At 38.9% G+C, this 26,163-nt stretch overlaps 1 protein-coding gene across 3 annotated transcripts in view; it reads right to left on the reverse strand.

Moving 5' to 3' along the window:
- The window catches only part of KIAA0930 (KIAA0930 ortholog), a 67,197-nt gene that overhangs the window by 15,884 nt on the left and 25,150 nt on the right, over window positions 1-26,163 (reverse strand). For 2 of the 3 annotated variants that reach the window (XM_021392992.1, XM_021393010.1), the window contains exons 2-4: window positions 21,074-21,222; window positions 3,117-3,224; window positions 1,780-1,857 (exon numbers count right to left, since the gene is read on the reverse strand). In XM_021392992.1, coding sequence (XP_021248667.1) covers window positions 1,780-1,857; window positions 3,117-3,224; window positions 21,074-21,222 — 335 coding nt within the window. The remainder of the gene's footprint in view (window positions 1-1,779; window positions 1,858-3,116; window positions 3,225-21,073; window positions 21,223-26,163) is intronic. The other variant, XM_021393002.1, reaches the window with a different exon arrangement.

Genomic DNA, 26,163 nt, shown 5'->3' on the forward strand with positions numbered 1-26,163 from the left:
AAAACCACTCAACAAAAAATCATGAGTTACATGTAAGATTACTAAAAAGAAATGCTGCTGCTTCTTGGACTGATGCCTGAAACAATGACATATTCAAGGCATCCTTGTTCTAACGCCATCCAATGTAAAGCAAAAACAAAACAAACAACAAAAAAAAACCACAACAAAAAGACACAAACCACAAACTCATCTCCTGTAAGACACAGTGAAGGAAAATACAGTTTGTAGAGATCTTATTTTCAAGCCAGAAGAAAATCAGTGTAGTCTGCAAGAATAATTGAGGGGAAGTCAATCTGCCTAAGCCATGCCTTTGGCACTCTATCTACTGGTATGAACACGGTAGCTCCATTGCAGCTTTGGAGCAGTACAGCAAGTCATACTCCTAAGCAGGGCTTCTTCCTACTCAATATCTATCTGCACACTGGCAGCATAACATATGCTTTCTAAAGCAACAACAATCAGAGCAGTAACATAGATCTCTAAAAGTAGATTCATGCATGTTTCAATGAAATGTCCTAATGCAAATATGCTTAGTACAGTACACAGAATTGCCCTTTTTCCTTTCTCCATACAACAGCTTTATAGTATTAGGATGCCAAGGTGAATTTTAACACGTTCCAAGTTTCTCCTAGAAAAGGGGAGACAAAGTAAAATTTGTAAGCAGCCTCACATTATAAGCCTCAAGAAATGAGGAATAGAAAACCTCATTCTTCCACAGAACATTGCCCAAGTGCTTTGGGCAGGCTTCTTATTCTCATCTTCCTAGTTTTCAAAGGCACGCTCAATATTTACAGATTTCTTTTTCTCAGAAGAATTTTGCAGAAGTTAATTTGGACTTGTACACAGCAGAAACAGCAACAAGAAAAGAAAGACTTGTTGTCAATGCTATAATGCGGTGTCTTAACTTTGCTAGGAGGGATTTTTGTGCCCAACATGCAAATTATAAATACAATAATCAGCATTGTTAGTTTTCTTTGTAGGAAAAACAACTGTTTTCAATGAAGTAAAACTGGTTAAAGAATTTTAAAATACTGACTTATTTTAGCTAAAGCCACAGAAGCAGCTGAGTGAACTAAAGAAATTGAAATCTCTGTGACAAACAGTTTATGCAACAGGAGCCTTTTAGAGTAGAACTTCTGTCAAATAGGAAAATGTATTGCAAGAACTGTTGAAAAATGAGGGAAGAAGTCTAGGGTTTCTTAATATTATCCACTTTATACTTATCATTCAGTTTCCTCCCGTGTGCTAAACCCTGGATTAACTGCATGCTGCACACATATGAGTGATAAAAGCCCTCTGTAGGTTGATGGAAGGAATAAACAATTTAAGGAAGAAAATAAAAACTGCATAAAAACAATGGAAAGATAAGATGCCAATCAGTAAATTGCCTACCATTTAATATTGCTAAATTACAGATTTATCCTGCAGGTTTCTTATAACTCACGTCCTGTACGAACTGGGTTTAACCTCTGATTTTACCCTAACAGTCAGACATACTCCTCTCAGCTCACTCTTCTCAAATCCAGTAAGCAAAGATATAAATCTAGAGAGCACAGAGAGGTCTTCATGGCTTTTTGAGAGGGGCTACAAAGCACATTTAGATCCCACATTTAGCTGACTGGCAGGATGCGTCAGCAGGCAGACCTGAGCTGTTTCACAAGGGTGAACCTGTGACAGAGCACAGCATGAGAACTGCTGTGCTAGTGTTGATACAGTTTTTAGGATCAGCCAGTACTGGATGCTAGCCTCTTATCCACAATAAAAATAGGGTAATCTCACCTGAGATTTCTTTTTGTGAATGTGAATATCTCCTCCATCGGAGCGTGTGCACACAGCACATGTCACCACATAATCCAGCTAAAACCAAGGACACCAGATAGAGAAATGAAGTTTTAGAGTCAGAAAAAAATAAAATGCACATAGCAGAACACATTCCGTCTTCATTTCTTTCATCCCTCCAGCTAAGAAGTAAAATGTTTTGGTATTGCTATTCCCTTTACCATCCTGAAATCCCTACCGTTTTCTTGATAATAAATACACAAATTTGTGGACCAACTCGGAAGATTTTTCAGTATTGCTACGGAGATGCTTGCTGGAGTGCACAGCATATGGGTAAAGAAACATCTGTCAGTATTATTTAACACTAAGCTTACTGGTCAAGTGGAGAATGAGCATGATGCACAGAACACTTCACAGTAGAAATGGAAAATATATTTCCTTCTTTCAAAAAGGGGAAAATGAAAACAATAATCAAGCAAAAAATGAGAAAGATCAGAAAGCATTAATGGAATCTGCCAAATGACCTGAAAACACTTAGATGTGTAGCAGCTCTGGACACCAATGTCCAACAGTAGCAGCATCTCCAAATTCTGTCTGTGGCATTAAAACAGATTCTGTTTTAACGCCAAATACATACAGAAACCACCCTCTGCAGGGAACTTCCGCAATTTGAGTTTTGGGAGGAAGGGGAGAGAATAAAAAAGTTATTCTCCAGGATGTGCGCAATAAGCCAGCAGTCTCATTTAAAAACCATAATCAACAAAACTTTTCAGAGACTTGGAATGACTCCAATAGCATTCGCCTTCTCAAAGCACCAACGTAACATGCAGTAACTGAACAACATGAGGCAATTAAAAAAATAGGATGTGCTATCTTCATCTTTCCACTAACAAAAAGAAAAGGTTTAATATAGCTCTGATGTATATAGCAGAAAAATCCCGTTGCATTTTCATTTAGCAGTTTCCTCTCTTGGCTGTACTGTGAACTAACGAAACCACTGCTGGTCTAATGGTCTTGTTCACACTCAACAACTACTATACTTGACAAAGTCTTCCATTTTGCAAAACTTTCAGATAATAATATTCAGCTCAGCTTCACTGGATATATTTAAAGACTTTTAAGAAAGCTATTAAGACTCTACTGGAAAATAATAATTATTCCTGGTTTTGTTCATTCAGACTCTGACAAACAAAATAAAAAAAACATGTTTTACTTCCATTTTCCAGAGACATTCACATCCCTCCAATGCTAGAGAGGAAAGAGGATAGACTAAAGCTTACCCCTTAAACCTCTCTACCATGAATAGCATATGAAAATTAAGTAAGCATTACTGTTACCTTCTGTAGAATGAGGTTCAAGTAGACACTCTCTTCCCAGTCAATGTCAGGGTCTCCCAGCCCAGGAAGCTTCTTAGAATCTCTCCGATAAACTTCAACTTCAACCTGCTAAGAAAATAACAGATCTCTTTGAAAAATACTATACAGAGGTACCAAAATGCATATTTAATATTGACTCCAGAAACTACACATTGCTGATATAGATTCCCAACATGTTTTTGTGAGGATCAGATTTTGCTGACCAAGACTCTTCATGGAAGCAAAGCTTCATTTATTCCTTACGTGTGGGTATGTTTTAGCAAAAGTGAAATAAAGTTTGCTATCCATACACTGACACTTATTTCTCTTAGCATAATCCCTTGAAACCAAACACATCAGATTAATGCACACAGCTGTCCAGCTGGTAGCTGTCTGGAGAAAAATACTGTGCAGCAGGAATTGAAACTCAAAGCCATCATATCAGCAATGAGAAACTTTCATCCAAAGAAGCCTACAAATGCTCTGTTAAAAATCCCACGATGGCGGAATGTCACCAGGGATAAAAAGAAAACACAGTAAATATGCATGTCATTGTGGAGGCAGAAGGAAAAAACTGAACTTGTTCCCAAGTGCAGTCAGAGACACTAGGATGAAGTTCACTAATTAATCCCTCAGAAAGCACATTTTGGTAACCCTCTTCTACATGTTTCACACTGACAGTACTGGCTGGACCCACTTACATATGAGATTTTTGCGTACTGAAGAAGCAGCAAATAAAAAAAGCCCAAGAAGCCCCAGAAAGTAGAAACAACTCCACAAATGCTAACAAACTGAAGCAGCTAAAATAACAAATAAAACCTGACTTGACATAGGGTACACAATTAAACAGAAGTCCAATGTTTCACCAAACAAATCTGTAGAACAGCTTTATCTATGAAATGGTGCATAAAACAAAATAGAGAGACAGGTAGCACACTTAATAGTGCATAGCTTTGATATCTATCTTGATATACCTGGGAAAGTATTTGTTCCTTTCTGAGAAATATTTTCAGTTAACATTAACATTTCTTAAACATCCGTTAAGACATCTGGACTAGCTAACAGATACAAACAGGGTAATTCCTGAACCTGTTTTGTTTTAGATAGGGCATAGAAAAAAAGGTAGAGCTAATGTATTAGAAAACAGATCACAAAATGCTAACTACATGAACAAAATCAAGAAGAGTAGCATTAAGCCCCATATTAACTGCATTTTTTATTTCAAGTCCTTCAAGAAGGACAAAGGTATAAGAATGAAAAAATACCAAAGATTAACGAAATACTGCAATATTTCAGGGCTGATACCATCATCGGATACCTTGAAAGCTGAATGCATTGCTTTGTTATTAATGTTTTTCCTTACAGATATCTTCTAAAAATACCAGACACAGACATATTCCTTTGGTTTTTTATTTCTGAAGCTCCTATGAGTTTTTTATTGGTAACATAATTGCACAGACTGAGTTACTTAGTGGAAAAACTAAAACCAAGCCGTGAGAAGCTGAGGGCAATAATCTCATCTAAATTCATCTCCAAATAAACTAAGGTGATATTTGCACTTTTGTGCCTAACAGCATGGAAACAACATAGTCACAAGACGCCAGAAATACCTTTTGAGGCAAAGTTGAGCTGTCTAGCAAGGAAGGTCAGGTGCTGGAATGGGCTGCCCAGGGAGGTGGTTGAGTCACCGTCCCTGGAGGTGTTCGAGAAACATTTAGATATAGCATTGAGAGACATGGTCTAGTGGGGTTATTGGTGGTAGGTGGATGGTTGGACTGGATGATCTTGTAGGTCTTTTCCAACCTAGCTAATTCTATGATTCTATGATGGAGGACTGGATGAAGGCAAACGTAACTGAGCATAACTGAACAATTAAAGGATATAAGTCCAGGTATAGCTAACAACAGGTCAAGTGAGATTAAGCACACAGCAGACACCTCAGTCCATTCCACCTCCATGTCCACAAAGCCTTTATTTCAACCCAGGCAGAATATCATCTCTTTATGATGAAGTCCAAGTCTCCCTCTACAGAAGTTGACCACTAATGTTCTCGATTCGTAAAATTAATTCACACACTGCTAGGGAGAAATAGATCATAGACATTTGACCAGAGCTTTCTCACATAACACCACTCCCACCCTGTGATGGATAATGACAGGCAATGGCCTCTCTCTAATCAGCTGCGACTTTTTTTTCCCCCCAAGTTTGGGAGAAGACTTTTCCCCACTAATTCAGCATCCAGCCCCCAAGCAGCACAACTTCTGGGTCAGGGCACTGCAGCTCACAGCAAATCCCTTCCACAGGTGCCTAGCATTTGAGCATCACTGTAATGCAATGGGAAACTTATTTAGGTACAATGGATCAATTCTTTTTTTTTTGCTGGATGATAAACCACATGGGTCACAGACAGGTGACACCATCTAGGACATGGGCAGTCTCTTCCACAGCTCACAAATTAACTTCAGCTCCCTCTTTTGCCTTGGTGCCAGAAGGTAACAGTGGCCACTTGATTCAAGCCTGTTGATTTATTTCCCATAGTATCAACTCGTATCATACGACCCCAATGCTACTGGCATACTGGAAGGATGACTGGACCTAAACCCACTTGAACCCTGCAGCTCTTTGTTCATCATTAGCCACTACAAAAGGAGACATTCAAAATTAATAAACAAATCACTTTAAGAAAGGAAAAAAAAAACACAAAGAGCTTTAAACACGAATTCTCAGTGTTTCATACACATTATTAGCTATTGTTTAAAATCAGCTATCTAAATTCCTTGGCAGGTTGATCTTACTTGTTCAGTTCCCTAAGAAACTCACTCAAGCACTTCTATGCTTGTCTTCTGGGTACTACATACCAGCAGCATACATGCCAAGCATCTAAAATAAAAGCCAGAAGCACCCAAACAGTGCCATTTCTTTGTAAGGTTATTTATGTGCAAAAGAATTGTAGTTATGCTATCCTGAATACTACAGAAGTGACTACCACTCAATTGCCATTAAGAGATTTCTTAATTTAATGAGAAAATATAAAAACCAGAGGATAAAGTACTAATTTTTTGTATTTATGCGAACCATTTTAAGTGACACTGCTAGAAGACATTCGGGATTGAAAGTATGGTACAGAGATCAACGTGTTCACTGTTCTGACCTCTAAACATTCAAACAAACAGGAGAGATGTCAAAATCTCAACAGATTCCCAGTGATAGAAACTATTACTGGACTTTAGGTAAGTTGGCGTTGCCAGCGCTGAACACAGTGCTCCATGACTGAAGAGAAACATTTGCCTTACAGAAACATTGCCTTAGATTTTCATAGAAGTTCCATGGCAAATGTGAACCTTTGTTTTGTTGTTGTTTGGTTCAATATGTATACATAACTATGTGTAAACGTATATATGGACATACACATAGTGCATATATAACATCTATGGGGTGTGTGCATACGTATAAAATTTCTTAAGATCTCATGGTTTTTAGTAAACAGTTTTGTGATTTTCTGGCCTTAATTGACATTGTCATGTTCAGCTTTCCAGAGTTAGGAAATGATATTGACTGGAGAACATGCTGGCTTTCAGGGACAGATGTGTCCTCTCAAGAAAACATCTCTACCTCAGCCTGGGATCCAGGTAACACTGGGTCTTCTTCCAGGTCTGCTGGTGATTCACTTGGCTGGCCTTAGGTTAGATGTGCCTTGCTGCACGTGAGAAAAACAATTAACAGAAGCGACAGCATAGATACTAATTAACTACTCCCAGCAAAATCCTAAAGCCAACCTGAGTTTCCTCATTCAAATCAAAATGAAAATGAACACCCTTCTACAGTTTGAGCAAGCTGAAAAACATTATGCCACCTTTATAAAGTTTTCAGCTACTGAGTTAAAGCTAGAAAGGGGAATTGCATCAGCTAGGATGACCACCTATGCGTCACAGACATTTTACTCTGCTATTTCTTTATAATGCCCAGTTAATCATATTTGACTAGGCAGTGCCTAGGGAAATACCATGGTTTGAGAACAACTTGGCTAAAAATATGCAACTTCATTTAATTCAGCTACTATCCTTTTTCCATACTCCAGTTCTTGCCATGTCTGTTTCTACTATATTAAGAAGCTCTTTAATACTCAGTAAATGCAATTTTTTTTTTTGCATGAAGAAATGTAAATGCTTTCAATTTGTCGTTCATCAGTCTTTCATATACAACTGTGTAGAATTCCTTCAGGAGGTCTCTATGCCCCCCACAGCTAGACAACTGCAAATTGTGTCTTCTTTTCCCTCTTGTTCCTTCACCAGTACTGGAGTTTCCTGGTGCTGGCACAGGCACTGATACTCACACTCTTACTACTCCACTGTAACACACATCAGGCCTGCACTTTTTCTGTACAGCAGCCCCACGATCTCACACTAAATTACTTATGCTTCAAGACTTGCGCATTCTTTTCAGAGCCTGCATGCACTCCTGGCACTGAAGTACTGACTTACATCAGTAACAAAGAGATCCACACTTCTCAGGGAGCAGGTTGTGCAGTGATGATCCTGCCCTCACTAATTCATGCATCACCAATCTTTGTCATCCACAAATTTGCGTCTGCTCTGATGCTACCATCCCAGCCACTGATCCCTGCTGAGCCTCTTCATCCAATACCTCCATGTGCTGCCTTTTTCCCAACTTTACTGACTTCATTTCACCAGGATCCTCCCAACACCCTGTTTCTTTGTCACAACTGGCAATTCTTGCACATCTCTCACACATTAGCCAAGCTATAGTCCATCTCTAGGATTTCATGCAATGCCTGTGATTATGCTGCTGTGACACCAGAGGCACTGGAGAGAGCCTGGCAGGGCCAGAAGGAGGTTACTGCAGCAGGGAACATGCAGTATTACTGGAACTGCTCAAAGTGATGATCCGCACAAAAGAACATTCTAAGTGAGAAGGAACAAAGCATCTACTGCAGTAAACACTGATGTGTTTTATTCACAGGAATATGCCTTTCAGAGATGTAGTGCAGAGTGGATATGTTTGCAGAACAACTCAAGTGATAGAAAAATCACAGCTCTTACCCTGGAAACCAATAAAACACATTGTCAACGGTTTACGGGCGTTCGGCCCGGTTCCGTGACGAAGGGGACGGGGGATCCACAGGTCCATGCCCCGGGAAAAGGGAAAAGGGAAAAAGGGTAAGGAGATGGCCCTGAGAGCAAAGAACAGCGGCAACAATCTGAGGAGAAACAAACTAATTTACTAAATAAGATATCGGAATGCCAAACAACACACTATAATACAATATAATTACAATTTAAGCTGATAAATCCAATACAGAGAGAGAGAATGTCCCAAAGTCAAGGTAGGCCTTACTCTACTACCGACGATAAGACGGCTGGAGAGCGAGGTGCTGCCAAGACGAGAGACGGCGGAAAAAAGGGACGAGGTCTCATGATCTGCAAGTTTTTATACTGCGAGCTTTTATCTTTTCCCTCCGGCTGGAAAAATGGTAACAGAGGAGAAAAGTACCGTGGGGACTGTAGTAGTCTTTCTCTTCTGAGAACTAGGTACATCCACTACATGATGTTATGATGTGGAATACCAATAACTGAAAATCACAAAACCATGACACACATACATTAGTTATACACTTACACAGACAGCTGAAGCATTTCATCATAAAACCCAGAAAACCCATGTGAACACCAGAATAGCTTTAAAATCTTTGTGATATACTGGATACTTTTCCCCACCTTGCTCATTTACTCCACAAATAATTGAATGCTGCAATATTTAGATACACTCCCCAACCCTTCACTTAGGACAGCACAAATTTTATATAGTTGCCAATGCGTTAGAGCTAATTGATGACACCTGTGTGAATTGAACATCTCATTTGCACAGCTTGGATCACAAGCCTTTGAACAACTCCTGAAAAGAAATCTAATCAAAATCAATACAGGCTGTTAGCTGGGCAGCAGGGGAAGAATGGCTTACAAGAAACACTATTTTGCTGGTATTCAAAAGCCATCCCTAAAACAAAACGACAAATAGATTCTTGTTCTCTTTTAAATGAAATCCAATGGGATTCACAGGCCTATCGAGTTGTAGCCCCTCTTTTCAGTTTCCTAGACCACATTCATCAAAAAAACAGGGAAGGGGAGGTAAGCTTCAAGAAAGAGAGGAGGAAGAGACTGAACGACTGAACAACATCCAGGAGGTTTTGTTTTGTTTTTTTTTTCTTAAATAAATTCAGCTAGGAGATCCTCCTACCATCTCCAGAACCAGCTGTCATACAGAGACCAAAGTCCAGTTTTTAGAAATTTACACTGACAGGTTTGGGTTTCAAAGGATCAAGAAAAACAGCAAAAAGGTGGTTTTTTCCCCCCTTCTCTTCTTCAAAAACTGCTCCTTCTCGTACAAAAGCAGAATAATTCCCAACATTTTCCCTAGAGCACAGTTTTAAAACTGTCCCATCACATGGGACATTCAACTATTCATTCAACTATTGAGAAGCCCAGTGGCTTTCAACATTGGAGCATTTTTTTCACATTTATCACATTGCTAGTTTGTCTCTTTACTAGCTTCTCCTGTATCAGACTTTCACTGTACCTCTGAAATACTTCATATCCCAGTAAACTTGCTCTTAACTGTTTTAACTAAAAGAACAAAATACATGCATGCATCCTTTAAATAATAGTATTCTGAAAGCTAAAGATGTTAGGATCTGAAGTTTTGAATTCGCATCACAAAAAATTTAATACACTGGTTATGGGAAGAAAAAGGGCTTATATTGATTTCTGTATCTAAAAAACAAACAAACAACACAACAACAAAATCAATAAGCTCCAGGTCCCTGATTTAATGCAAAGCACTCTACTCTGACTGTTTCATGGTATTTTTACTAGTAGGTATCATCACTGAAATTAGGCAGTAAATTCAGTCTGAGTCAAAGCTCAGTACCAGGAAAGGGTTTGTGAGCAGCGATGTCTGTTAATCTTGCTCTTAGAAATGTGGTAGAGTGCCAAAATCTTCCAATGGCTCTGGCCCTAGCAGCTCCTCCAGCTCCTCAGACCCAAGGCTGACTACACAGATCTGCCAAAAAATCTGCCAAAACGTACCCAAGCTTTCCCAGCTGCCTGGAACTAGCTGCCTTTATGGCAATGTTCCCACTCCGAGCAAACACTCTCCCTTCCAAAGCACAGAGATGCAGGTCTTTCCACGCTTCTTTGTCAGCACGCAACAACAAATCAACATCATGACACAATTCAGAAGGAAAAGACAGTCTCCCAGTAGCTGCCAGGACTCTCTGACACAGAAATAGGGGATTTTTTGCAGAATAAAAAACATCTTAAAACATGGCTCGGAGGTCACTACTCCAATTTCTAAAGATTTTGATTTCACATGTATTTAACAGGCAAGGAAAAGTTGCAGACATATACGTGAAGACAAAAATTGTTGTGTTTCTTAACAGGCTGCCAAGCATCATTGTAGAGTACACACCCAATAACACAACATGAGCTGATCTAACCAAGTCACCCATGAAAATCCATCTGCTCATTCATCCGCTCGGCACTGACAGACCTGTTTCTATTAAATGGAAAGAAAATCAAAGCAGTCTGGCATTTACTCGAGCATACAGAGAAGCCCTATGGGAATGGTGCATCCCCAGTCCTGTCAAATAGAGTAGCTAAAGAAGGGACAATGACATTAACAACAGATTACATTCTCTCTCACACCTAGAATATTTATATCCAAGACAATATTTAAAAGGTGACAATAAAGTGTATTTAACAATGCAACTGTACTAAACTGAAAAAGATTCTTTCAAATGTAACATGGAGTTTTCATCTTAGGTTTATCAGCTACCATAACACTCATTGGCAATAACTCTAGAAGACAATGAGAAGAAAGCAAGATTCCAATTCCCTTTTCCCAGATACTATTAATTTTTCAGAATTTGCACCTGATGCTTTTGGAACATACTCTGGAACCCACAAAAAAAAGCAGTATAATGCCCAGTAGTTATGGCAACTAGACACACACCTGAACTGTAAAGCTGAAACAAAGCCCACTCCAATAAAGGGACTGTAAACTGTTTTGTGTAAGATGTAAAGTTCAGCTACAGGCAAACTTTTGCTACAGGCAAAAATTAATTCTTTAATATAACTTGCTTCAATACTACTTAGAATTGCCTTGACACAACCATTTCAGTATAGTCAAAAGCCACATCTACAGAAAGAGCAGTAAATGATCTAAAAAGTTGATTTTATGTTGTCTCTAAAGAAATCAGAACAGAAATAAGATTTCAGTCTCCAGTACCTTTCAGAAATGCTTTCAGAAGTCCAAATGAGACAAACTGCATGCTCAACAGCAGTTTCTCATTTTTTTCCATAACACAATTACCCAGGAGAACCTATTCACAACTTCGGATTCTCTTTTCCATCTGCTGGCCTAAAAAATTCTGGGCAATTAACTTCTGCTATTTATTCAGCAAATAGTTTAAGGAAACTGAACCTCCCACCCATCCTTCATAAGCATTGGCCAACTTCAGACAAATATGACAGAGGTCTCTCAGACTGTATCCTCACAATAGTTAGCAATGGGACATCTCCATGCTATATCTGGGGAAAACGGTCCAGGGAAGCCCAGCCTTCATTTAACTCTTCAGCAGCCATTTGCCATCAACCACTCAAGATGAAAGCCTTGGTGGCAACCGTAATATCCAAAAAAGAAACAAGTGAGAGGCATGGGACATCACCAGTGGGACACTGCGGGCAGCAGCTGTGCTTTGAGAATACTGCAGGAATAATGCCCAGTCACAGCAGACAAGAGAACAAGTAAGTGTAGCAGGGGAGGTTTTTTTTTTTTTTTTACTAGATATCAGATATTCATAGACTTGGCTATATTAAACTGTTCAACGAGTTGCAGAATATTTTAGAACTTTCATTTAATGGGAATGAAAGTCTTGCCCACTGAAGTCAAAAGCAAAATTATCATTAATTTCAGAGGAGCTGGGATTTCACCTCAAGATCATCCAGGTATTCATAACTTCTACTCACGTACCTCAAAGTACATTTGACAATGCTGTATCCACAATAATCTAGATTGAAATGTTTAAAAAGCAGGCAAGCTACTAAAACTATGAACAGATTTCAAAGAGGAATAGCTACATATGATGTTCATTAATAGAAAGATTCCCCACACATGACCTTTTCTTTCGGACCAAAGTTAATATGCTAGATTTATCATCCTATTTGCAGTCATGCCACTAAAAGCTGCAGACCTTACAAGATTTATTAGTCTTCACATAAGGAATATATAAAGCAACAGTAAGAAAATAAGGTAGTAATTGCTGGGGAAGTTGAAAGAAAACATCTGTTTTCATAAAGTATTTCTATTTGGTACAAAAATAAGTGTCAATAAAATACTGCATTGTAAAATTAATTTAAATTTTGATATCACTTAAAGATTCCACTTATCACAAAGGAACTGGAGAGATGCATTTGGGAAACTCATTACAAGAGGAATCACTTGTATGATTTGGTGTTTTTTTTTGTTCCTAAGGATTGATATAAGTTAAGGAGGTGATTTCTACTTGGTGATTTCACCATACCTGATAAGGTTCAGCATGGTTCCTAATCACTCAAGTTTACATTTAATCAGGCAAAGAGAAGAGTGTTTTCCTTTTTCCCATAGCTTATGTGGGATTTTTCAAGAAAGCAAGATGACCAGAATGATTGTTTCCCCTTTTAGCACTGAAACAGGATTTAAATACTTCAGGTAATACCATGACTATAAAGCAGGTTGCTTGAGAACCTTTTCTTGACCTTAATCAACAATTTATTAGGGAGAAAGCCTCATACATCTGTGGACAGAAAAGCAGGCCTTTGCACCCTGCCATATTAGTGTTTTGACTATACTGCTGAAGTGCTTTTTAACACAGGATAAAGGGTAGAGGCAGGGTATAAAAACATCACGGGTCATTCACTTAATTCTTAAGGAGGGTAATGTTTCTTCCTCCTCCTGTTTTGTCCACTTTTAAACAATCTAAGCAATGAAATCTCATATTCTCATATTTTTGTTCAAGATGGTTCCACAAATAAAGCTCTGACAAAGTATTGTGGTTTAACCCAGCAGCAGCTCAGCCCTACACAACCGTTTGCTCACTCCCTCCTCCCAGTCGGATGGGGGAGGGAATCAGGAAAAAAAAACCTTGCTGGCTGAGATAAAAAAACTATTTAATAAGACAGAAAAGGAAGAGAAAAGGAAAACAAAAGTAATGATAATAAGACAGTATATATCTACAAAACAAGTGATGCACAACGCAATTGCTTACCACCCATAAACTGATACCCAGCCAGTCACCAAACAGCAGCTGCCCCCCTGCCAAATCACCTCAGTTCTTAAAAGTTTTTTCGCATGATGTCATATCATAGGGAATATCACTTTGGCTAGTTCAGGTCTGCTGTCCTGGTTCTGTCCCCTCCCAGATCCTTGTGCCCCATCAGCCCTCCCCACAAGAAGCAGAAACAAGAATACAAGAAGCAGAAACATCCTCAGCTCTGTGCAGCACTGCTCAGCAACAACTAAAACATGGGCCTGTTATCAACACTGCTTCTCTGCCACAGCCAAAACATAGCATTATACCAGACACTATGAAGAAAGAAATCAAATCTACCTCAGCTGAAACCAGGATAGCAAGATTTGCTGAAATCCTTCTCTTATACCATTCCATTGCACAACCCACAGGTACTTTCCACTGATTAAAGTGCAGTAATGCAGAAGGACTAAGGCTGGAGGATAACAAAAGGTAACTGTATCTGCAGATGCATTCACTCATCACAGTCCTTCACTGAATAAACCCAGCTGTAGTTCAAGCTCAAAAATGACAAAGTCAATCTACATGTAAGCTTTCATTCTCTCCCACTTCCTTTCTTCCTGATACTCAGCTCTGCAAAGCTACTCTCGGCTACTCAGATCAGTGTTAGTGCAGCTGTAATTCCCTACAGCCTAATCTTTCCCCTGTCATATATTGATCTGGTTGCAAATGACAGCTTAATGGTGCAAGACTGCATTAGAGTCCACATTTTAGTGTCTGTTAAAGTGAGAAATGCTCTGATTGTTGGAGTCTGACCCCTTGAAATTCAAGGTTAATTACACTGCTCATTACTCTAAAGCCATTCAGAAAAGACAAAGCATGACTGCAAATGTTGCCCAACTTCGACCTGTTTGCATCACCTCCTTCCAAGCAACAGTACATCTGGGGCAGGAACTGAATTTGTTCTATGACTGGTTCTGGATTGAATAGTAAGCTTAAAGTCAGATCCCACTTACCTCCCATGAGACAATAGTAGAAGACACAGAGGATGCTTTCTCAGTGGACTCTTATTTTCTCTCTTCATTATCGGGACAATTTATGTCCCAATAGGAAAGGAAGCACTTTAAAACTGACTCTAGCTCTTATAACAAATAATTCTTGATCACAAGGAATTTATACCAAATATATTAATTTTTCTTCTTTTCAAGGAGCACAAGGGATTCTGGATTGGCAAGTCACAATCAGAAAAGACTTAACAAGCCAATACACCTGTATCTGCATACTGTACATGAATAAGCTGAGTCTCATGCAATGGAATGAGTGAGTTATGAGACTGGAAAAAGCTAATGGGACACAGAGCTGAAAGCTGACTTCAACCATGCAGTTTGCATAAAAAATAAATAAAAATCCAAGACCATTTCTTCTTTACAATTTTAACAATAGCAAGAGAGGTATGAAAAACGTATAGACAGATCTAAATCCACATATATTCAGATATATTAAAATACAGATAATAGATCCAGAAATAAAACGGCAATTATTGGAAAACTTCCAATTATTGGAACAGTCTGAATGCTTGAGGTCTATCAAACAACTGAGGGGAAAGCAACAACATGAAAATCATGACACACATAGGACATGGAAAGTGTATTCCCCCAGCACAGCTATGGGACTGAAAAGCCATTCTAACTGTTGCTAAGCAAGACAAATCTGGAGTTTAAAGCACATTGATAAGAATCAGAAAGGCAAGAAATCACTATATTTGATATACTGTCAAAGTAATCCTAGCTGCTACCTAACACTTGTACTCTTGTGAATGCTTCAATGCTACTTCCCCAATTCAAATGCTCTATACATTTGCTAAACCACCATTCAAGAACTGAAAGGATAGATCTGAGCTGACTATTTAAGCACTATCAAATGCAGCCCCAGGCTACAGAGTAACAGATCTTTTCCGATGCAACAGGTTGCTAACCATCACCTTGTTACTGTGTTTGACAGTCTTTTTGAAGTCCTCCACAGAACAGCACAAGTACCTGAAGCAACATACAGTGTGCTGAGTGCAGAATCCAGTAAGTAAAAAAAGAGAAGGTACATCTTATCATTAACTCAGGAAGCAAACAGATGTGGGGAAAATAAGGTTACTGAATGTTAATAAAGTATCGCATTTCAAACCACTTCTGTTGGATGTGGAAATGCATAAACTGGATTACTGAATGGAAAGCATGAAAAAAACTGGTAGATAAATTAAACCTCTAAGTCCTAATTACTAGTGTCATTAGAGACTTGACTACGCTATTCTAGAGCTTCAGTTCAGTTGCACAATAGTGCAAGTTTAAACACAGAACACAGACATTTTCATAACCCTAATGAGCAAACTGACACCGCCTGCATAACCCACAGATCAAAGGCTAAGCGCTCTGCTGAAGCAGCAGCCTGATGAGGCTTACAGGGAGCTCCAAGCAGACTTTCCAGGACATCTTTTCCAGGCTGAGCAGCCCAGCCAAGCAGTGCTCAGCTGTCCCTCAACCCCCCAGCGACTTAGATACACTCCATTTGAGACACTGAATTATTAATTTCTGTTTTATCAGTTGGGGAAAGTGGGTCTGGGCTTCTGCTCTTCCAGATGAAGTTTCTCTGTCACAGCGAATCAAGCACCTCCTCAAACACAAGACTCAGTGTTGCCACATTTCAGTGTAACTCACATTAAATTAACCTGTGATACTTGCTTTCCTGTTACCTGTTCTGAATTCATAAGTAGAGTTCTTCAGATGCATGAAGCAATAACCAGTAATTTATCAAAAACACCTGTGCAGCACAAGCTCCCTTCTTGAGCTGGGAGTTAACTGTGGCACCAGGAAGGTATTTCAGCTGCATGCTTGCTTTTCTCAGGCATAAACTGACTCAGGAATAAAGACAGATTATGAAAGCATCTCCAAACCTAATGCTCATTAGCTTGCCAGATAAGTCACAAGCACATCCTAGGTCACAGACAGTTCTGTGTGGAAAAAATATTGTTACATCCATTATGGTACTCTTTATTTTTGTCAACGTGTCAGTCACAGCATGCACAGGATATGGAAGTGACTTGATAAAAATGCAGCACGAGCAGAGGTTATCAAGTAGCAGTTTATGTTCATATATTTAGACAACCAAATATCAGCAAAATAACATGGGAAAAAACAGGAACGTTAGAGGGTCAATTATAAAAGAAAAGCCAAATCTTTACAGTTCAAACGTTGAGCTCCCTACAAGAAATCATAATAATAATCTGATAATACCAGTGTTCCTCTTTCACATTTCAAATGGAGAGCAATGTGTTTCCCCTCTCCTTCTCTGCAGAAGCCCCTGTTCCTACTCACTGTAACACTTCCAAAAGCTTAGCAAAGCAAAAGAGTTGAGACAGAACAGTTGTCTTCCTGATGACTTGCATATGTCATAATCATCCTTTGTTCCCACATAACTATTCATGCACAAGATGACAATTTATTTGGCAAGTAAGATTCAGAATTTGGCCATTTATTTCTCTGTTGTATTCAGATGGTGTTGAGGACCTGCCAGAAAGCATATCAAGTAGTTCTATAGGAGACATCCTATTTATTTACAGTGTTCAAAATGCACTGGTCTGAGAGTTACAATAGGGAAAGAAAAGAAAGATTTTTTTTTTTTTAAACATTGCATTTCTGCTAGATGCTAAGTTCAGGTTGTCAAATCTTCCAGCCAGACAGATGGTTAACGTGAATTAGATATTCAGCTGAGAAACTGTGAATTTCAGTGGGAGTCATGCGCCTGAAGTCATTTAGAAACTAACTAGTCTTCCACCCCAGCCAATATTTGTTATGTCACAGGTCCAGATGCACATAAATACATAAACCAGTGCTCCTGCTCACCTGTTTCTGAAACCACAGCCACATCAGTAGCTTAAGCTTAGTGAAGAATTAACAGCCTGAATAACTACCATATGCATTTGGCATCAGCTCTACTACTTTACAGCTGTAGGATGCTGTAGAAAACAGGACCTACTCCAAAATCCAGGCAAACTCACTTATATTTGTATCTCTGCCTTATAAATACAGCATCCTTGCCAGATGACAATGCCAGGAGTTAATACAACCTAGCTCTACTGATACGCTGCTCTTTGAGGTTTTACCTTAGTTTCCGTACTACGCAGTTATCACTGTTAACACCATTCCAGTATTTTTCTTTATCCCTACGAGAAGGTAAAGCTTCTTTCTACAGAAAGATCAGAAGCTTGCAGCAGTAACAAAGCATAATCCTTTATAAATGTCTACTGCATTGGGAAGATTAAGAAATATTAAATTTTGATTTAATGCCATTTTAAAGTCAGAATCCCAAGTCCAACCACGATAACTTTAAAAGTTTTGGCAATGTAGAGGACTCTTTGTAAGTGAGGATCAGGGCTTGTATTTTCCAGCTGGTCTTATTAGCTACTGTGTAAGGCAGTGGCAAAGGGATTTTTCTAATCTTGACTTAATAGCACATTAAGAGCCACAGGCTAAAGGGATTTTACCTTAAAAACCTAGTAAATCACTTAACTTTAAGAAGAGCTACATTTCACATTGCTCTGCTGTCAGTGATCCTGACAGGGAATCCTTACTTTTGCTTAAAGACACAGAGAGAAAAAGCATCTTCAAAACTTGGCATGAAGAACTGCAAGATTGTTACTGTGAAATGCCAAGAAAAGAAAACAGAAGTGAAGGCACTTCACTGGGAACCAATAACCTGCAATGGATATAATATAGAATTAGATACAGCAGTTCTGCTCTGGCAGAGACCATACTAAGAGCTTAATTGCTGCTTCACCTGTATACACACAGCTTAGAAATTGGTGAAGAGGAAAGGAGAAGCAAATGGAAAGTCCCTTACACTATGAGGTCTATGAAGCAAGTCATTTAAAAGGCTGTTAAAAATGAAACTCCAGATAGCAGGGAAGTTTACCATCAGCATCTACCAATACTGGTACATTATGAAATTTGTTACTTCAAGCTGTTGTCACTATTCAAGCTAAATTCAAAGCCCTTCTCATTCAGCTTAAAAATGAGCCTCCAACTGATCTCGACCCCAACAGTTTTTCCTCTGATTTTCATTTCTTACACTAACTTCACATCAAATATTATTGCTGACTGTTTTCAGTAAATACAGAAAAAAGCATAATCAGGAATAACTTAAAACACAGAGGACAACCATCAAAACATAGAATGTGTGTGCTAAGTCATCACACACTTTCTTGCTGACATGAATCAGCACTGTAGTATGTAATATGAACAAGCTGCATGAGCTCATTATGTCAGAAAACAAACATCCCTACTGTTAGTATTCAAACAGCCCCTCTCTTCTCAATCCATTTTTTTCCATCATTGTTATTGGTCCTACAGGAGACTACCATGCTCAAAGCTGTGCAGGTATTATTCTCATGAATATAAACTAATATTCTGAGATATCACAGGACAGCAATTCACCTCATGTCTCTCTGCCAGCATTGTTCAGTCAAAACTGACAGTTGCCATGCAAAAGCAGAGCAAATAAATGTCTACAGAAAAACTACAGTGAGCTTGCTTTATCATAAACCCAAGTTACATAGACCCAATTCTACAAATACCCAATGTTCAATGCTGGCTTCTGCATAAAGAGAAGTCATCACCACTGACAACAATCATCAGTGACAGCTTCACACCACTTAAACACAAGGCAGGTGCCTGCAGCAACAGCTCTGATTCTACCTCTGCGGTCTCAGACAAGCCCAAATTTCTCTCATTCCCCACTTCTTCAGGCTACCTCTGGGGATGTAAATGAGAGCATGCAAGCAACTTGGTGGATGACAGGGATGTCTGAAGTCAGTGTGAGATCTAAAAAACAACTGGTCTCCAGTTTTTTCCCCTTTTAATGATATTACTTTGGTATTTTGGTACACATCTTTCAAGAAAGATCTGGCAAAACTAGGAAATCAAATCAAAAGCTCCTTACTTGTACGTCAAAGATCTGGGGTAGTCAAGTGTATCACTGTACAGGACAGGTGCAAAATAGTGTTGTAAACTTCCACTGACTATGAGCTATATATAACATATGCTCTTCATGTCAGTTGTTATGGCAAGCAATTCACTAATGCAATTCACTAAAGCTGATTCAGTAATAACCACCACTTACAATAAAGCTCACAAATCAAAATTATCTATGAGGTTTTTATGAGGCTTAAATAAAACTCTGATAGCAAATGCAAGGGTTATTTCACTTTCCTCTCTCCAGGGGAGGTTCAAACAGTTTGAGCTTATTAATAAGTTAAACAGAGATTGACTGGAGTCTGTGAATGAATTTTAAGCAATCAGAATTCCTCTGAGGTTCACCTTCTGTGTTGGGAAAGAATAAGAGGTGAAATGACCCCTGTTTTTATTAGGCTAAACAAAGCCACAGTGTCGTTTGAAGTGAAAGAGGAATGCATTTGCAGGCATTCAAACGACTTAGGATCAAAGTTTCCTTCAACTCTTAAACATGCAAGTATGTTATCCTGAATTCTCATCTGAAGAGTAAGGAACTACCAATCTGACAGGAAAAGATCAATATTCTATCACCCTTTCCTTAGTAGTTGTCATGATAGAACTTGGAGGCATATGGGAAGAGAAGATAACCCTCTGTACTTCCCGTATGTCCAAAAAAACAACAAAAAAACACCTCTGGAAAGTCTCTTTCAGGATCCCTTTTTCAAGGAAGTTGACAAATGTAGCTGTGTGACCATATTTTCACCCAAAGAACATACCTAGCTTAAAGTAAACAAACGACTCGTATACACCACACACATACATCTGTGATTCAACAGTGTTCATTATTTACCTAAGGAAATTAACCCCACTCTCCTCCTGTCACAATTACCTTTCTTCTTTTGACCCCCTATAGTCATATCCTTTGTTTGCAGTAAAACTATCATTTCTCTTGCTTCTGTTTCCCTTGACTAAGGTGAAAACTGCTGTAACATGCTGAGAAGTTTCTCTTATCTGTAACTGGAAAATGCCTCTGTGGCAACATTAAGCTACCTGATTTCATGTTTTCAAGAAAAAGTATTTCTACAGGAATGCAAATTGTCTTAAATATACCTGAAAATAAAGTAGTTTCCCCACTTACAGTCACTTGTATTCCAGCTCCAGCAGTCTGCATGTATTCTGCTAGTAGCAGGTATACACAGTACAGTACATAGTAGGTGTTTATTCCAGATACTGTGGTATCTCAAGAAGCCTTTTTCTAGAAATACTTCAGTGACCATCTTTCTCCTCTTTTCACCTCCCGTCCCATAGATTTAAACTCTCAATTTATAAAATATTATCAACGAAAAAGAAAATGATAGTGTGGCTACCCTCCTTTTCCCGTAAATGCAGGCAGACCAATGTAAGAGCTTCCCAAAAAACATACAAGCTCACTTATCTCTCCAAGCCTGTGATAGTGAAGCTCACTTAAAACTTCACAATGTTAACCCCATGGATCAGCTTTGCTCAGTTTCTCATGGTAGGCAAATCCGGAAGTTCCTCATCATTGGTCTGCAGTTCTTCAGATGTTTTACGTCCAGAAACACCAAATAACATGTTAACTTAAATTTCCCAAGTTAAAGTACACTTCATTACTCACTCACCTTTTTCCCATCTGTACTATCACCACTAACATAGGACAGTTTTCGACGGACATAAAAGAGCATATCGTCTTGCCGGGGGGCCCATTTCTCCATAAAATACGTTGAAAACATCCAAGTCCAGAATACGATACGGTCATCTTTGAAACATCCTAACAGAAACACAAAAGAAAGGAGAAATAAGAGTCATTAAACATCATATTCGATTGTGCCTAACGTGACACACACAGTCTTTGCTATGCATGGTGCAGTCAAGCTCAACTGCAGGAGAAAAACTTGTACACCTCCAAGTAGTATCTTCCCAGTTGTACAACACAGCCACCACTCAGCACAAACTCATAGCCCATCTTTGGCCACGGTCAACCAAAATTGCCCTCTTCAAATCTATCTGCTTTCCTACATGACAAATACAAATCAAGGCCAACAAGCACGTCTTGCCTATGCCTGTACCACTGAGAAGTACAGGACCAGTAAAGAGAGACAGAATTTCTCAGAGGCATTCAAGGAATAATTCCAGATGCACGTAGCATCAATATATGTTAAAGATAATGACATGAATCCATCAGTAGATTTATTGTATGCTCTCAAGGAGCACTGCTAATCCCTCAGAAGCTAGCAGCTGTTCCCTTCCTTAAATCAATACACAGCAACAAGAACATACCCATGCAGGAGCTACAGTAATTAATTCTCTAACCAGGATGAAAAATCAGTTCTTCATCAACAAAACAAGGTGTTTTGAAACCATGAATTCCAGTTAAGGAGAAGGGAAACATTGGGAAAGGAAGATAACATTGTCTTATTCAAGGAGAGGAACAAATTACAGCATCAAGAACATGGCCATTGGTCTCCCACCAGGAAAAGGAGGTACAGCAAAAGTGACCTCACATTTTGTGAAACTCTTCAACATAGTTAACTATAATAAAAACAGCAAAAGCGTTGCAACTCTGTCATGCTGTAATGCCTGTACACTGTTAAGGACCAACATCCACACAGACAAAGAGTGTCCTGGAGACAAGGAGCTGAAATTCTCCAGCGCTGCGTAGCCCAATCAGAGACTTCCTGTGGAGCCTTGCTAAGCAGGAACTGCAGCCGTTAGCCACTGACTGGCTGCTTTGAAACCTGTGAGAATGGCACTGAAAATCCTACACTGCTGAGAAACAGAAAAACCTGAAACTGTTGATGGATGGTAGGGTTACATACAAAACATACACGTGGCTAACAGCACAGCCTCCAGAGCAGCTATCCCTTATAGCAACTTATTTCCCCAAAGCTATGCACTGGGGGGCAGATTTGTACGTGTCACTCCCAAGCCCAGCAACCACTCCCTCTGGTGAGTTCCACTTCCAGAGGTACACTGAGCATATTAAACGCTGCTGCAGAGAGATGAGCCTTGCATAAGAAGTGACGTTTATTTACAGTAATACGTGAATTAAGCTTTAAAAGATTTTCCAGTCAATTGCAAAAGAAAGTTGACATACCATAACAATGAACATGATTTTTCATGGGCACTGGTGGCTAACGTCAGGGCTTTACGAAGCAAATCAACCAACCTTTTAAACCACAAGCATAACTCAGCATATTTTCTTACTTCATTATGAGTGCAGTACTTGTAAGCCAAATTTTCCTCCAATCTTTAATTACTATGGTGGGCAGGAGATTAGACTTTCAAATTTTTTAGCAGACAAATGAGTGATTCAAATAAAGTTTTTTACATCTTTCCAACTAATCCAAAAGCAACACTAAAAACAAAATGAAATTTCACTGATGGAACATACAAAGAATATATTAATCATGAAGGATAACATTCAAAAATATGTATATAGTTGATTATATGTAAGTATTCATGAAAAAGCTATGAAAGAACAGCAAAAGGCCAAGACAAAGTTTCCAGTACAGGTTACTTTCAGACCAAGCTGCAGTTGCTTTATTTGCATAGCTCTGCTGAAGTCATTGTGATTACTTAAGCCAGCATAGAACATAGCATGCAATTGTGAAACAAACTCTGCATGGTATTTAAGTTTTTCCAGTAGGGAAAGGGAATCTAGCACTGGAGAGATCAGATCCAGGATTCTGTGATCCTTCTCCATCTGAAGCCTTCCCCTGGGCACAAGTGAACAGAACTGCATGGCAAACAGCTGCATTTGTGAGCCAGACGAGTCTCAGATGTGTTTCAGACTCTCACAGCTAGGCTGAGACAAGACAGGATTACCATCAGTTAGTATATTCCTAGATAAACACTAAGAAGAAAGAAGAGCTATTCAGATTTAATGACGTACTGCTGACACAAGGATAAACAGCTCCGAAATACTCATCTATATATGTGTAGGTTGGAAGTGAGGAGTATATTCCAAAGCTTTCAGGCCATGAGCCTCAGGAACAGACTCCTGAGTAGTAACAGGGAAGGCAAAAATCCCTACAGCTGTGAAGATAGAGCTAAACTTATTTAAGAAGATTGATGTGGTATCAGTGACACCAGAGGACACCGTGACCCAGTCCTGCCTCCATATTTAGTAAAGAGTAGGAAACAGGGCATGCATCAACATGATTCATTAATGGTCTTAAAAAACCTTAAGAAATCTCATGGGTTTTGAGTACCTGAATTCAGAACCTTAATTAAAGGGGAAGGATGTGAGGCAGGAGCATGGGGTAGAGAAAAGGGGGAAAGATGTTTGCCCTGAATTCATATGGAGTTTCAGGGGAAAAAAAAAAAAAGATAAAAAAGAACCTGTGGATCTTAAACACACATCTCTGAAGTCAACCTAGTGTTTGGAAGTACAATTTAGTTCTGGATTATGTGCGGGCAAACAAAATAAGCCTAGACAAGATGCTGCTAGATTTATAATAAGAAGTTTTTCTATCAGTGAGAAATTCTACTTTCCCCTTAGACAAGAAGAATCACATTACTTAAATCCAACATTACAAATGAGGGTTAAATCATTTTTAGGTTCTGGAAGTACTTGCACAATCCTGAGAAGTGGTTGTATGAGTTGCTGGTAGCATCAGATGTGTTTTACACAATAAAGTACTGGAGCCTTTCTGAATGATTTATGGGTGGTTGTATCAAAACATTAATATGCACAGGAGAATGGCAGAACAGAGGAAGATAACAAGACTTTATATGTGCTCCTACCCTTGCTGGAGAACACAGGGCAAACTAATTAAATGTATTTTTCAGTAGCCTAAACAGAAAACCAGGGGACAGAAGTGCTGTAGCAGTGAACCTATTTCTGCACTGCAGCATAATGCAGGGGAAAAAAACCTGAAAATCCCAACAGCAATGTTGGACAGCCATCAATTCAAAACCTTATCTGCAAAAGATTGGAGAAAGTCATCCTCCAAACTTCAGAAGCATTATCAGACATTACTGTATCATTAAAAGCGGCCTGAAGGTGTTCTAGCTATTCTGACTGCAGTGGCTGGAGGACTTTTCTTGAAGACAAGAAGAGCCAAATCAAAGCAGTACAGCTGCTTTTAATTTTAGTAGAAGCAGGAAGGATGGGGAGCAGCACATGAAGAATTAGCCTCTACAATCTTCTATTAAATGGCATTAACTTTGAAAAGGAAGTAAGAAAATTTGTAATTGCAATCCTGACTTCCTAAAGCTCAGAGGGAAAAAAACAACAACAAACCAAAAATCAATTCCAATTTCAAGCCATAAACTGACAGATCCAATAAATCCATTCAGCCTTGCCTTCAACAATTAGATCTTCAAAGCAAGCCACATCCTTACAAGTGTTCTGGTAATTTTCAGTGTATCACTTGACACCTTCCAGCTCTGCTAAGGAAAAACTTGGAAACCGCTTTTAAAATTTTTAGGTAATGGCACTCAGGTGGCCAAGCAGACAAAATTCTTCTTTTCAATAAATAGAACAGAAAAGAGGCCTTAATTTTTCAGACTGGCACAGTTACCCGTTAAGAAGCCCCAACTGCACTCAAGATGTCAGGTTTATTTTTGCTGGAGAAGAATTTGAGCATTCTGCAACACCAGAATTAGATGGTATTTGAAAAGGAACCAACTTCCATTTCTAGTCAAGAGCATGTAGCTTCTGAAAACACTCCTCCCCCAACAAATTCTGCTTCTAAATGAATAAAATGGAATTAAGAGTTGAGACTATAAATCTTAATACACTAAAGTTGATTATATAATTATGAGACCTTTGAAATGAATAAATCCTAATTACAACCATTTACTGTAATGATTCATTTACATGGATTTTATCCTCATTAGAAACAAGATTTATGCCAGCTGCTATGAAATAAATCATTTTTTACCTATTAGATTTTTATACTGAGCATTAATTTCAGGGAACTGACTCCAGATTGACATAATAAGCTGGGGACTATTTTTTTTTTCTTAAATTAATGCTTTCCAAAAAGTCAGTGGATAAAGAGATGTGTCAGTGTATTATTTTCTTTCAAAGGAATAGAAGAAAGTTTTACATCTGGTGAATAATCGTCTTTTTTTCCAGCATGTACCACTCTGAGCTTAGAGAAGCAATAATTTCAGCTAGACAGCGTTTACTGTACTTTACTCCTCCAGACTGCCATGAGCTGCTCTCAACTGTGAAACTTCATAGAACTATTTTCATCTAATTTTGTCATAGTACCATCATCTGTAAAATGAGCATCCTTAGATGTTTAGGGGTTAATCAAATGCTTGTAAAGATTCTTGCAGCCTCAGAATGAGTTCTGAGCAACCACACCAATTTAATTTTGTTTCGAGTCTGGTCAAGTATTCTGCAAGGACAATATGAGAAGTGCTTCACGTAGATTAAAGCTACCTTTGGATATTAAAATAGTTTTAATTACAACCGCATAAAATGAGAACGGATGCCCCCTGTCTTTTGATAATTGCCAGTGACTCAGATCATCACAAAATCAGAAGTCCAGTCTTCTACCCAAACAGACATAATAGGTCGTCTAAACCCTTGAGTCTAACCTTATACAAACATAGACTTCAGGAAGCATTCAGAACTTTGCTAGTATCCAGCTGTTCCCAGTCAGGCAACACAGAGGGAACACACTACCAACTGAGGTCCCCAGAGCAAACCCTTGCAGCGTATTCCTCTCAAAAGTAGTTTCACTCTGAAACG

This window comes from Numida meleagris, chromosome 1 (genome assembly GCF_002078875.1).
Source record: "Numida meleagris isolate 19003 breed g44 Domestic line chromosome 1, NumMel1.0, whole genome shotgun sequence".
In the NCBI taxonomy this organism is placed as follows: Eukaryota; Metazoa; Chordata; class Aves; order Galliformes; family Numididae; genus Numida; species Numida meleagris.